Here is a 15,011-nt window from a genome sequence, read left to right on the forward strand (position 1 = left end):
TTACACTAAGACAGACTCGACTACTACTAGTTAGCATCTCGGGCTGGTTGGTGGTGTATACCCATCACTCACTTCGCTTCATACTGGTCTTTTTCTACTAATACTACTTGGGAGTCTTGGACTTCTATGGCCATGGGCATGGGTATGTGTAAAAGCAGTACTCTGCCTATGTCTCTGTTAATAAAGTCTCCGGCGAGCTCTCTTCTATTGGCTCATCAAGCCGTTCATCTCCCAGAATCAAAACATTTGGTCATTTGGCTCAATGGAGGTCATTCGCCCTCTCTCTGTTTGTGTTGTTGGTGTGTGTTTAGGGGAAGGTGGTCCTCTTTGTTTGGTCCTCTTGTTTGTTTTGTTTTTTTAATTATTTTTTTGAATGTGTCTAAGCTTTCGCATTTTTCTTGTTCGATTGATAAACTACAATCTATTTTTCGTCAATGGGAACATGTACGTTTGAATGAAGGAGAGCACATCCATCTCATGAAGGAGTTGTTTGTTGGTTGTGAAAGCAAAGCATAAATAAGGTGAATGAATTTCTAGCATATTTTGTTCAATGTTGTATTCGCCCCCCCCCCCCCCCCCCCCCCCCCCCCCCCCCCCCCCCCCCCACTCTCTGTAGACTCGCCACTTAAGATTGGATGTACAAAGGCGTAAACGCAATTAAAGACTAAATCAAAATCCAGGTGTAAAAACTCACCGAATAGGAACCCTAGACAAATCTTCGGTTTACACATGAAAGAAGAACACCCAAATTAGAACTAAAACCCTAAAAACAAAAATACAAAGCGCAAACTCCATGTTCTAGGACAGAGAGCGAGAGAGAAAGAGAGAGCACATATGCAAAATGGGTATGAAATATCGAGAGAGGGAGCGACGAGAATCCGACAGAGAGAGATGAAAAGAAGAATGAGATTTAGGAACGACATACCGGGAGCGAGAGAATCGCGAGACACTGCTGTTCTTTCGAACAGCAGCAGAGTGGGAGGTATAGAGTCTAAGAGTGAGATCTGATCTTCCTCTCTTCTTCCCTTCGCGAGACACTCCCCTGTCTCACCCTTCTCTTCTCATCGCGAGAGAACGCAAGTCACGATAGCCAGTGTTTTTCGATTTAGGGCACATAATGGAATCAAATGGATGAGTCCGGCGATACATGGTCCAAGAGAGGTTGGTCGATTACAACCAACGCGGTCTAATGGAATCAAATGGATGAGTCCGGCATAGTCCTCATTTGAGGACGGTCCTTGGGACCTAAGCACCCCTCATATGAAATCCACTGCCCCCTCTGGATTCCATGTGAGTGGTGTTCAGTTCCCAAGGACCGTCCACGTACGAGGACCTGAGCCACAATTGTTTGTTTCAACAATGATTCGTTTCACTTCTAGTATCCTCGTTAGAGGACTTGACCAAACATCTCACGATTTGAGCTGACACCAGCCATGCAACACCTATATGAAAGTCAATATCATCCCGTTAAGGACAGCTTTTGTTGTTCATATGTTAAGGGCCGGTAAGATTTTGCACATTGTATCAAATTAAATCACATGCTCCATCGCTTGTGCAAACCCCCGTCAATTCCTTTGAGTTCCAGTCTTGCGACCTTACTTCCCAGGTGGAGTGTTTCACGTGTTAGCTGGGCTCCTGATCCGTGCAGACCAAGGGCGAACGAACAGCTGCATATATTGGTATGACGCAATTTCGCTTTCGCTAGCAAAAGCCAAGGGATATCCGGCAGTTATCTATCGCAACACAAGGAATTCTCTTTTTGGGCACTTTGCTAGAGTATGCGTCGATATTTACGAATCTGATCCCAGGGTGGATGAGATCTTTGTGGAGCAGGAACAGAAGTTCGTCTGAGTCTTCTGTTTTTATACAACTGATCATCTGTGAAGATCCGCCTGCTATATATGTTCATCCTGTAATAGGTATGGTCACCGTGCAGAGGTGTGTCCTTCTCGGGTGCAAGAGAAGGAACCAGATGTCCGCGGGGCGGTTTATGCGGTTGGCATTGGAGGATGGGTGAGGAAGGTGTGGAGACTGAAATCTCATGGCCCTGATATGGTTGGGAAGGGTGAGAGGGGGGGCTTTTCATTCTGGCCGTCAGGTTGAGGACCTAGGCGTTGATGGTACGGGTTTTGGATGATTTCAGGGGCGCTCGTCATGGTGTTGTGGTTGGGGTTCTGCAGGATGTGGAGTCTGTAGTCTCTAACCTTGGTAGAGATACCTCAAGAAACACACATATCCACATGAAACCACTTTTTAATTTTGCCATTGGCTTTAAAAAAATATACCAATGCCCTTCGTTTTGGGTTAATGTGACCTTGGAACTGTTAACCTGAAAAACTTCAAAACTATCAATTGGCAAGGTAAGAAGCTTGAAAACCCCAAGCATGGAAAGCATACGTTAAAGAATTAGGTTTAATCTCATGTGGTCACAGTGCCCTCAGACATGCAACCTTCAAGCCTAGGGTGGATTTAGTTATTATGTGAAGTGAAATCAACAAACATCAACTTTTCATTTACAGGTGAGATATGGGCACAAGTTTATTTAGGGAAATGCCTCTTTGATCTTGCAGGTATATATACAAGCAACAACTTAGTAATAAAAGTAGTATAGAAAGAAAAATTTATACGTGCCCCTATTAACAAATCCACAACCATCATTATCTTTTCTGTACAGGTGAGACTTGGGAGTTGCCTGATTATAGTAATGGAAAACCAAATAAATCGTCTCCAATAGAATTCTCCTGGTACTGGCACCTAAAAAAACTATAACTATTTTTATACATTCATAAAAGTCAACTATCATTTGAACTCTTTATTCATGCTTTGCCAAAGAAACCAAGCATGCTGCTATCAGGGCACTACTTTATACTATGGACAGAACCCAATACTCCATCAGCAATCTACTCTTGAAATCCAGTTCAATCTATAAACAATCAGTGATTCAGCTTATAAATCGTCGTCCTCATCAAAGAATTCCCATCCATCGTCTAAAGGGACCTTGTTATCACCTGCAACAGTCTTCTCTTCAAAGTTACTCTTCACCTGACCGACAAATGAGGGAGCTGGGCTTAACTTCTCCAAGGCCTCAGATGCCTCGACTCTCTCAGGAACCCGATCAGCTGCCAGACTCTTAATGGATGAGCTCGAAGAAGCTAAAATACAACTTGTCTGGCTTGAGGACAAGGACTTACTAATAGGGACACATTCGTCAAACTTTTCTTTCAGCAACTTCACATCTTGACAAATAACAGCTATCTCTCCACTGAAAAATAAAAATAAATAAAAAAAGAATATCAATTTTCAGGAGCAATCTCATTTATAGAAATTTAATGGTAGTTAATAATATTGTTAAATTTTCATTCAATGATCTATAACCAAAGGGGGACAAAAAACAATAAGTACTTCACATCACAACATTGATCATGAATGGGGTACAGTTTTTTAGAATATGACAAACTAGTAGTTTATACAAGGCAACCAGCACTATGAAATACTACTATTTGGTGGCAAGACTTTCGAGCTTTATGGACAACCATTTCTGTAATTTAATCCCATGATGGGAAAAAGGGACTGGAGAAGGTACATTAAACAATACAAGAGAATCAAGGAGAGAAATGGAAGGAAAAGAACTTTGAACATATTAAACCTCCTAAAGGCTAAGGATAATGTTTGGCTCTTCACATGTCAAGACGCATGCTTCTGTGAGTCTTGTTTGTCTATATGATAAATATATGGCATGTAAAGATAAATTTTAGATGGCACCAGCCATGGTGAGCTGCTGCCCCAATCTAGGTTTCCCAAAAGAAATACAGATATGAGGACTTACTGCAATATATCAACAACATGACCACGATCCATGAGAAAGTCCCGTAACTGCAGCATGAGAGAATAAGCTCAAATTCTTCATTTTGTTCATTATTTTATGCCATGTCACATGAAAATGTAATAAATTACCAAAAAAAAAAAAATGTAACATATTCCCAATCAGGTTAACTGCTCACCTTGGAGTTCTCCTCTGCTTGTTGCTGTAGTCTTTTGGACTCCTCAACTACCCTCTCCATAGCTAGCTCTTGCTCTGCAAGAACCATTCTTGCTGACTTTTCATTTTCTAGCTTAACTTGCTCAGCTATTTTTCTCTCCTCTTCTGCTGCAGCTAATCGTACTTCAAGAGTTTCGTTCATCTGCCACAAAAGTTGCATACCAAGTAAGGAAAAGAACTAGTAGTGTTGCAATGCCTTCAGATGGACTTTTCTTTATCAGTAATGTCAGAAGAGCATTGAGAATCTTATGTCAGGTTTTAGAATGGAAATGGTCATAAACCACCGGAGGGAAAATGCACTATTTGATGACTGCTGTACTTCGGAAAACAAATTACCTGGTAGGGAAAATTTATAGTTTCAAGATAAAATTACCTCGTTTACCAGGTTCGTTAAAACTGAGTTCATAACTTCAAAATACATCAGTCATACTTCAGAACTGAGTCTAGAGGGAGGAGGGAAAACCCTCAAAACTGTTTAGGAGGGAGGAAAAAAACACACTTAAAAACCGATTTTCTGAACACATTTTGTAATTTAACTCAAGCAAGCTGTATGTTGAGTATCGATTTAACCAATATATAAATGAACCAAATGTCACAGAAAACACCTCATCAAGAATCGCCAAAGATTTTTCTCTCTCATCAGACAAATTCTGGATACGGGATTGAAGTTCCCTCAGTTCTGTTGCTAGAATTGCCTTCTCTCCATAGACTTCTCCTGCATGCTGCAAAAATCAGAAGGTAATTTTTCTTCACATGAGTCGAAGTCGAACTCTTTTTAACACTGAACTGAAGAAAAAAAATTATAAGAATAGGTTACTACCATGTCATTGGCTTCCTTGGCATGTTGCAGCATCTCTCTATAGTCTTCAACCTTGGCAAGAATATTAACACCACCCTCTGCAACTTCCCTTTTGGCCTGTTCCGCAGCTTCCTCTTGAAACTCCAATTCTTTCATCTTGTTGATGACAGACTCCATTGCCAAGAACAGAGTTCTCTGCACCATTTTTCTAAATGAGTTTTATAAACTCTTTCCCACAGCACATAAAGTATCTCAAATTGACAATAAGAGGAGAGGGATAGGAACACCACTGACACGCGGAACAATGGGAGTACGGGACGAGGCATCATACAGAAAGGGCAGAGGGATCATTTCAAAGGGGGAAGAGACAGATAGACCCAACCTTTTCCAATAAATTATACATCTGCTACTAAGCAGACCCTCAAGCAGGATCAAATCACCTTGTGAAGTCACAAGAAATCCTAAGCAATCTTCAGACTCGTCAAATATCAAAATACTGCTCTAAATAATTTTAAGGGAAGGGTTTGCTGTCCAGTACCATAGCCCCTGCACCAGCGTAGTGGCCAATGAGGGGGAGAGCGGGGGCATCCAACAAGAGGGACGCTGCAGTCATTTTGCCCCCCTTGTGTATGGGCGCAGGGAAACGCGACCAGGCAGTGTTCTTTTTCCCATAATATAATTGTAAAAGATGGAAGTTAACTCTAGACAATAATGAGAAATTAAATATATGTTCAGTAAAACAAAGACAACATTTTCTTACTAAACCATCAAAATCTAAATAAGAAAATCCTGTTGCCATATTCTTGCTAAAGTTCATCATGGAAGAACTCTTCCCTTGCCAACCCTGCAAGAGGTGGGTGGTGGGTAACTTTATTAATGCTCTTCCTTGATTATCTAGAATGTGTTGATTTAATTGAACTAAGAGATTGACAGGAGAGCTTTTCAAGCGGCTATCCAATGAGGCTGTCATTTTAAGTGTTCAACTAGACGTTTGAAGCCTTTCTGTGACACAAGATATTTCCTCTCATGAATATTTAACAACATGAGTAAACGAAACAAACTATCAACCATTTATCAAAATTAGAACAATTTACAACAGCCTAACAAGATTATGTTTCTATTGACCATAAATATCACCAAAATCTTCATGTCACATACTGGTTTATTTGAAAAGTTGGATAAAGTTTCTATTGGGGGATTATGATCGATCATTGCCACTTTGATGGAGAAAGAAGAAAGAAAAAATGAACAGAAATAAAATGAAGTAAAATCAGATCCAATCTACACAAAGCAGCTTGACTAGGAGCTTCTGAGCACCAAAATAACATTGAGTTGCGTAAGAGAAATATAAATCTAAATTCACTTTTTAAGATTCAGACTATTATTTACTGAGGATAAATCCCCTCTGATTCCAGCCTTAGCACTGTTGTCTACTACGAAAATTTCTAAGAAAGGGATCTTTGATCACAAAAAGGTCATGAAAAGAAACAAGGAAAAAAAGTTGCCAGAGTTAAGTAAGCTTTGGAAGCCAGGAGTACCTTGTTATTTTTTGCTTCTCCAATACTATCCTCGAGAAGATCAATGCTACAAATTTGGCTGGAACGTGAAACCATAGCTATTGATGAGGACCCATTTTCAACATGACCTACTTCAGTGTCGAAGACATCTTCTGTAGAAACATTCTCTGATCGATTTCTTGAATCTGGTTTTTCGAAGTCACTAATGGTAGCACCAATCTTTGCTGCCAAAGATCCATAGTCTGCAGAATCTGATGTTTCTTCTTGAGATTCTTGAGATGATGGAATATGCTGACCTGAAGCTAGCAAGTTTTCCACTTTCAATGAATTAGCATCTAAGCAAGTTTGATCTTGATGACTTTCTCCACAAGTAGCCCAACTATCACAAATTACCAACTCATTCAAATCATTGATATTGAAAGATGAAGCATCATTACAGCAGTCAGTGAAACGCTCTTCCCGTATTAAAGGTCCAGGTTCCAAAAGTGCAACCTGATCTGACCCATCTGCAACACTAACATTTTGACACTTTTCCAAAGAAATGAATTCTTCAGTTTCAGTATTTAAAAATAAGTGAACTGGAGGCTGATCCAAGGATGTGTTCCTAAGTCCACATGTGCTCATTTGCAGTTCTTCACCATTTCCACCATGGAGACTTAAAACAGAAGAACCAACAAATTCTTCGTTCACACATTTTGCATCACAATAAAGCGCATCGGTAGTATTGACTGTATCATTGGCATCTTTAGTAGTATCAAATGCTGAATTTGAAGCTGAATCTGCAAGTACTACTTCAACTACCCCCTGCCCTAGCTCCTCTGTTTCAACCACACAACCAATAGACAAAAACTCATTAATTGCAAAAGAAAGGAATCGACACAATAATATAACAGGCTAAAAATCATCAAAAACACATTGACCCAAAAAAAAAAAAAAAATCCAGTATGGTTTCAATTCAAATTACTAGGATTTGAGTGACTAAGAACAAGTGACAAGGCATATAAGTCCCAGCAACTATAAATATGTAAGCACCAAAACTGGACTAATGCCTTGAAAGAGAAAAAACCGTTACCTCGTCCAACAATTGAATGGTTAACATCTTCACTATCATTCTGCGTACCATGAGACTCTGATTGAATACGAAGATATGGAAGAACCTCAAAAAGAATACATTCCACAGCTGCATCAGCATCCTTGGGGTGTTCAATAGCAACAGCCTTTAGCACACGTGTATCAACCTGTCAAGAAAAAGAGAAGTTGATTGTGTTGCTTCAATTGAACTTTCAACATGAGAGTTAATAATTGCAAGGAAACCTTGGCACAAAAATAACTCCACAAAAAAGAATGATACTTGTTAGAGTTTATGTACTAGGGGCATATTTGTATATGTTTCAATCATAAATCATAGAGTTGTAATTTTCTCTTTCTTATTTCTCTTTTAATCTTTTTACCTCCTTAGGGAGTTATTTGTAATTCCAAAAGATTTACTAGTGAAGTAAATAGGAGTTAGGAGAGTTCATTCTCTAACTCACGATTCTCTCATCTCTCTTCTTCTCTTCTCCTCTCTTCTTCTTCTTCCTTTCTTGGTTCGGTTCTGCTGTAAACACTTGCTGCTCAAGGATCCTACATATTTTAACTTGGTATCAGAGCTAGGCTCTAGTTTGAGAGTCGACTAAGCTCTTTCTTCATTTTTTCTTTACCTCTCTTTGGAACCCTAAAAAGGATAGAGGGTTCCATTAGAGGCTGTACTATGTGACGGATTACCCATACTACATTCTTTGAAGTTCCATTCTTCAAACTAATACACAATGGAGGGAGTTTAGGAGCTGTTGAAGAGGTTTGAAGCCCTAGAAGCTACACAGGCAGTTTCTGCCAGCCTATAGAGCATTTTTTCCGTTTCTCTTTCCTCCTTCCACCTCTTGGGATGAAATTTGGATCGCCTGGAAGTGTGCTTTCAGACCCTATATTACTCGGTTGAAAAGAGGAGCCTGTTGAGGAGCACAGCTCAACTCTTTACTGCTGACCAGGTACCGCTAGACTCTGTTTTTTCAGTCATGGTTGAGTTTTATTGGCTGTAATGACTGGTATGAAGATTTGTCTTTGAATGTTTCAACTTCTTGGACCTTGGTTGGTGTGGATTGAAGTTGGGATACCTTTTTTTGTGCTATGTGGTTATTATTTGCCTGCTGGTTACTTGTGTTTGCTGATTTACTTTGCTGATTTACTTGGGTAGAGTGTTACTTCTCATTTAGCTTGCTGTTTTTTCTTATTGTGGTTGGGTTGAGGTGTCTCCCCACTTGTGCAAGCTCTTTCTTGTGTTTCCTTGAGTTGTTTGGTAGTAGGCTACCATGTCTGGGACTGATACAACTGTTAGTGGATCTTTGGAAACTACCAGTGGCAGCCTAAGTGGTGCTCTCCCCACCATGGCCTACCTTGAAAACCCCAACACCCAACTCTCTATTGTGAAGCTTGACACTACAAACTACTTGGATTGGTCTCGCTCGGTAAAGTTATCTCTGCACAGTAGAGGAAAGTTGGGATATATTACTGGCTCCAACAAGGCACCTGAACCTACTGCCTCAGACTATCTAAAGTAGGAGATTGAGAACTCCTCTGTTATGACCTGGCTGATATTCTCCATGAAACTTGAGTTTGGTAGGAGATTTATGAGCAAGGAGACTGCAAAGGATATTTGGTACAGTGTTTCCAGGGTTCATGATAGAGTTGGAGATTCAGCCAAAGTGTATCAAATCCTCCAAAAAATCATCCACATGAAACAAGGTGATCGCAGCATATTTGACTACTACAATGCAGCTATTAGCTTGTGGGAGGAGTATGATCACTACAGTAATCTCCAGCTGTCCAATTCTGAAGATGAGGCCAAGGTTTACAAGAAACAAGAAAAGGAAAGGATTCTTATTCTTCCTTGGTGGTCTTAACCCAGAGTATGAGCCTCTCCTCTTGCAGATCCTAGGGAGATCCCCTCTTCCATCACTGGATGAAGTGTGTAGCTACTTGCAAAGTGAGGAAACAAGACAAGGTTCCATGAACATTGCACCCTCATTGGAGAAATCTGCTCTTGTGTCTAGTTCCCACCGAGACTGGCGAGGTGGACGGAGAGGCCAAAGGCCAAACCATGGGGATCACCGAGACAGGTTCAAATGTGATCATTGTGGAAAGCTGGGACACACAAAGGACAGGTGTTGGGCCCTTCATAGGCAGCCTCCTAGTGTGCGTGGTGGATCATCTGGTATCCAAGATGGTAGGACAGGGGGAGCTAAAGCCCACGCTGTGACAGCTGATACTGAGTCACTTGTACCACAGACTGATCCTGATTCTCTCTCCAGACAGGATATTGCAGCCCTACGGCGGATGATGTCCCGGCTTGGCCATTCTTTACTACTCCTGCAGCATCATATTCAGCTTCAGCCTTGCAGGCCTCCACATCTGCCCCTTCCACTGCTCCTACTTGGGTCATTGACTTTGGTGCTACGGATCATATGACTGGTATGTCTCAGTGTTATGACTCTTATTCTATATGCTCCGGTAAAGATAAGGTTAGAGTTGCCGATGGTTCTCTTTCCTTTATCTTTGGTAAGGGCAATGTTCGAGTCACTTCTTCCCTTTCTCTTGATTCTGTCCTTCATGTTCCCAATTTTGCCACTAACCTGTTATATGTTAGTCATTTAACCAAATCCTTAAACTGTTGTGTCACTTTCTTTCCTTCTCATTGTCTCTTTCAGGATTTGGTGACGAAGAGGGTTATTGGCAGTGGACGTGAAGAGAAAGGACTCTACCTTCTTGAGCCACAGTCATCTGTTTTGCCTGCTGCTCAGTCCTATGTTTGTGGCCTGACTGACAGGAATACTATGGATTCTGTGATGCTTTGGCATCAACATTTAGGCCACCCATCTTTTGTTATGAGGAAACAGTTGCCTCACTTGTTTACTTCTTTTTCTTCTTCTCATGTTTTTCAGTGTGAATCTTGTGTTTTTGCTAAACATTGTCGCACCTCTTATCCCTATCATGGTAATAGATCCACTGTTCCTTTTCATATTGTGCATTCTGATGTTAGGGGACCCGCTCCCACTACCTCTTTGTCTGGATACCGTTATTTTGTTTCATTTGTTGATGACTATACCCGGACTACTTGGACCTATTTAATGAAACAAAAGAGTGATGTTTGTGATGCTTTCAAGAACTTCTATCAGTTTATTTTTACTCAATTTGGTACCCACATCCAGATAGTCCGCTCAGATAAAGGGGGGGAGTACATGTATGGGGGGCTCCAACAGTTTTTTACTGATAATGGTATTGTCCACCAAATTGCTTGTGTTGATACACCTCAAAAGAATGGGGCGGCTGAAAGAAAAAACCATCTCTGTTGGAGGTCACTAGGAGTCTTCTTTTTGGCATGCATGTTCCCAAGATTTTTTGGGCTGATGCCCTCCTTATTGCTGCCTTTCTTATCAATAGGATGCCAACTCTACTTCTTGGCTCCAAATCCCCTTTGGGAACTCTTCTTCCCCAGGTATTTGGGTGTGTCTGTTATGTCCATGTCAATAAATCGGCTAGGTTATTCCTCTTCTATCAAGGGGTATAAATGCAATCATCCCGCTTCCCGAAAGCGCTTCCTCTCCAAAGATGTCACTTTCTATGAGTCTATACCCTTCTTCACTCCTTCTCATCAGCATCCTCTTCAGGGGGAGAATAGAGGGAATGAAGAGGATGTTGATACCCCTTTCCTCCCACCTGTGTCTACTTCCCCATTTCTGTTTGACATTGGTAAATCTACAGAAGGGGCTGTTGTTGCAAGTGGTTCTGGTCATGAGAAGGATTACCACCTTCACTATAAAAAATGTGAATGCTTGCAGAGTAAAGGAAAGAAGACCTGCTAAGAGCCCTCTTTGGATCTGGATCCTGAGCTTCATCCTCCTCAGTCAGGTGATCCTCCCTCTGATTTAGATCTCCCAATTGCCACTAGAAATGGCAAAAGAGCTTGCACTAATCCTATTGCCCAGTTTGTTTCCTATGATGCTATCTCCCCCACAGGTCTTGCTTTATCTACTGCTCTCTCCTCTGCCATTATTCCCAAGAATCTCACTGAGGCTATATCTGACCCAAAATGGAAGAAGGCTATGTTTGAGGAAATGAGTGATCTCGAGAAGAATGGTCCATAAACTCTTATTGATCTCCCCAGGGGGAGAGTTCCAATTGGATGCAAATGGATCTATACAATCAAGTACCGATCAGATGGTACAGTGGACAGATACAAGGCTCGGTTGGTAGCCAAGGGGTACAATCAAGTTTATGGTATTGATTACCAAGAGACTTTTGCTCCTGTGGCCAAGCACAACTCAATCAGAGTCCTATCAGTGGCAGCAAACAAAGACTGACCATTGTATCAGTTAGATGTGAAGAATGCTTTTCTTCATGGTGATCTAGAAGAGGAGGTGTATATGCAACCTCCACCTGGTTTCAAGTTTCCTTCAGCAAAAGGAAAAGTGTGTCTCCTCAAGAAGGCACTTTATGGTCTTAAACAGTCACACAAAGCTTGGTTTGAGAGATTTCGACAGGCCATTCTAAGGACTGGATATTCCGAGAGTCAAGCTGACCACACCTTGTTTATCCGGAAAGGTAATGGTACAGTCACTCATTTTATTGTTTATGTTGATGATATTGTTGTGACTGGGAATGACAAAGATGAGATAAAGAGGCTAAAATCTTACCTGGCCGAACAATTTGAACCTAAGGATCTTGGACTTTTGAAGTATTTCTTGGGGATTGAAGTATCAAGATCAAGGAAGGGCATCAATATTTGCCGGCGGAAGTTTGTTCTGGACATATTCAAAAAGACAGGAATGTTAAGATGTAAACCAGCCAACTTCCCAATTGATCAGAATCACAAACTTAGTGAAGATTGTGGTTCTTCTCTTGTAGATGTAGGGAAATACCAGAGGTTGGTTGGGAAATTGATCTATCTCTCCTTGACACGGCCAGACATCAGTTATGCAGTTGGAGTGGTGAGTCAGTTCATGCATGCTCCCAAAAGTGGACACCTCGATGTTGTCTATTGCATCATCAGGTACTTGAAATCTTCTCCAGGAAAAGGCCTTCTATATGCCAGACATAATCACTTGAGGATAGAGGGCTACATTGATGTAGATTAGGCTGGTTCTATTTCTGATAGACGATCTACATCCAGTTATTGTACCCTTGTGGGTGGTAATCTTGTTACATGGAGATGTAAGAAACAACCAATGGTTGCTAGATCCAGCGCGGAGGCTGAATTTAGAGCCATGGCCCATGGGGTGTGTGAACTCATTTGGTTGAGGCGTTTGGTTCAAGAATTAGGGTTCGACTATGAGGGACCCATGCGGCTGTACTGTGACAACAAGGCTGCTATAAGTATTGCTCATAACCCCGTGCAACATGACCAAACAAAGCACATTGAAGTTGATAGGCACTTCATCAAAAAGAAGTTGGATTCAGGTTGCATTTGTACCCCATTTGTGAAGACTAGTGATCAATTGGCAAACATTTTCACCAAGGGTTCATCCCCCACCAGTTCAGTAATCTTCTATGCAAGCTGGGAATGTTTGACATTTATTCTCCAGCTTGAGGGGAAGTGTTGGAGTTTATGTATTAGGGGCATATTTGTCTATGTTTCTATCATAAGTCATAGAGTTGTAATTTTCTCTTTCTTATTTCCCTTTTTATCTTTTTACCTCCTTAGGGAGTTATTTGTAATTCCAAAAGATTTACTAGTGAAGTAAATAGGAGTTAGGAGAGTTCACTCCCTAACTCACGATTCTCTCATCTCCTCTCCTCTTCTCTTCTTCCTTTCTTGGTCTGGTTCTGCTGTAAACACTTGCTGCCCAAGGATCCTACATATTTTAACTATACTAAGGGAATCTATACAAACCATTTGATTATTAGGGTAACAAACTCATTATGTTGAGTTGAAATCAATCCAAATAAATAGGCTAAACAATGTTAAAGCATGATATATGGCACTTTACCTAGCTTCCTAGAGATTAAAACACTACCTTTTCTCTTTTTTAGTTAGATCACAACTAGAACATTCACAAGAAGTGCAAAAAAAAAAGAGGATGGGGGGATTGAGGTGGTGGAGAGCCCAACGGGGGGGAGTTTTTTTTTGTTTTTTGTTTTGGTGAATGGAAGAATATATTAAAAGAAAGAAATAATACAATTGCGAAGCAGGCTAGCCAAGGGGAGGACCCCAATCGAAACAAACAAAACAAAGCAACCAACAAAAGGGAAAAATCTAACAATATAGACAAAGAACGAATCTATGGGAAACAAACATCAAGTTTCCCAGTCTGATGATCGAAGATAGTACAGGGAGAACCTAATGCGATGACTCTATCTCTATGTAAAAGTAGCCCTCTTGAACAACAGCCTTTTTAGGAACAGTCACAACAACGTTGGTGAGGCAGAAAAGAGGAGAGACGTCTTTCTTTTTTGCTAAAGATCAGCAAAAGATATATTATAAAAAATATGTTATACAATCAAAAAATCTAGGCATACCCAGACCATAAATAAAAGAAAGACCATGATTTGAGCAACCACCTACTGCATGGCCATCAGCAGCTTACTCAAATCCACAATTGACGTCATTCAGTAATATGGACAAAGGAAATTTGTTTGCTAGGATCTACACTATCTTCATTAGACAACGATTCCAAGGATTCTTTTTAGGGGTGCAAGTTTGGCCCTGTCAGCCTGAACCCACCCTGAGCCCGGTCTGGGCTGAGATATTTGGCCGTAAGAGGCGGGTAAGGGCTGGAAATTTCTAGCCCTAAGTCAGGGTCAGGTTGGGCCAGGATTGAGGCCTCGGGCTAAGCCTGGCCCAGCCCGGCCCGACCCTGTTTTAAGTTAATACTCAAAATATATATTATAAACTTTAAACACCACCCGCATTTTGTTATAGAATATATTATATATGAAGACAATAAGTGATATAATACATTTTATTACAGTATTATTTTACGTAAAATTGATAATTTTCTCCCCGGCCCATTCATTTCCTTCACCCTCCCATGATTAGGGCCAATCAGGGTCAGCCCGACCCGACCCGACCCTAAGGGCGGATCAAAGTTGGATTTTTCTGGCCCTGAGTCAGGGTCGGGTCGGGCCTGGGCCCAGCTAAGGGGACTTAGGGTTGGGCTACGGTTCTATAAAGCCCAGCCCAACCCGACCCTGTTGCAGCCCTAATTCTTTTGAAGAGGAGACAGAGGACCTGTCAGCCTCAAGGGGTGCATCGCAAGGAATCCCTCTCTTTATCTTCATCATCCACCTCTTCCTCAACTAATCCCAAAGAATCATCAACCTTGCTGGCATTGAACTTCATGTTCGAACTTTGAATCAGATTCACCACATCCTCATGCATCACTTTCTCCCTCCCTCCCTCCCTCCCTCCCTCCCCACAGATATGGTCATCATTATCTTTGACAACTTGCACTTCTTTATTAAACTCCAAGTCTCCTAGTAAGTCTTTGTATCTCAATCGGATCATTCTTGTTGTGTCAACCATATAGCTATTCCCAACAACTCCCCTGGATTCTAGGACTGAATCTTTGCCCAAATCTTAAGTAAATATCCTGCCTGCCAAGTCGTTGAAATCCCTCTTTAG

At 41.2% G+C, this 15,011-nt stretch overlaps 1 protein-coding gene across 2 annotated transcripts in view; it reads right to left on the minus strand.

The window, feature by feature from the left end:
• Window positions 1-2,575: 2,575 nt before the first annotated feature.
• LOC122663339 overlaps window positions 2,576-15,011 on the minus strand; it is a 35,153-nt gene continuing 22,717 nt past the window's right edge. For both annotated transcript variants that reach the window (XM_043859019.1, XM_043859026.1), the window contains exons 3-9: window positions 7,428-7,593; window positions 6,377-7,173; window positions 4,860-5,033; window positions 4,645-4,761; window positions 4,002-4,181; window positions 3,827-3,873; window positions 2,576-3,262 (exon numbers count right to left, since the gene is read on the minus strand). In XM_043859019.1, the coding sequence (XP_043714954.1) occupies window positions 2,947-3,262; window positions 3,827-3,873; window positions 4,002-4,181; window positions 4,645-4,761; window positions 4,860-5,033; window positions 6,377-7,173; window positions 7,428-7,593 (1,797 nt within the window). In that variant the 3' untranslated portion in view covers window positions 2,576-2,946. The remainder of the gene's footprint in view (window positions 3,263-3,826; window positions 3,874-4,001; window positions 4,182-4,644; window positions 4,762-4,859; window positions 5,034-6,376; window positions 7,174-7,427; window positions 7,594-15,011) is intronic.

This window comes from Telopea speciosissima, chromosome 1, assembly GCF_018873765.1.
Source record: "Telopea speciosissima isolate NSW1024214 ecotype Mountain lineage chromosome 1, Tspe_v1, whole genome shotgun sequence".
Classification (NCBI taxonomy): Eukaryota; Viridiplantae; Streptophyta; class Magnoliopsida; order Proteales; family Proteaceae; genus Telopea; species Telopea speciosissima.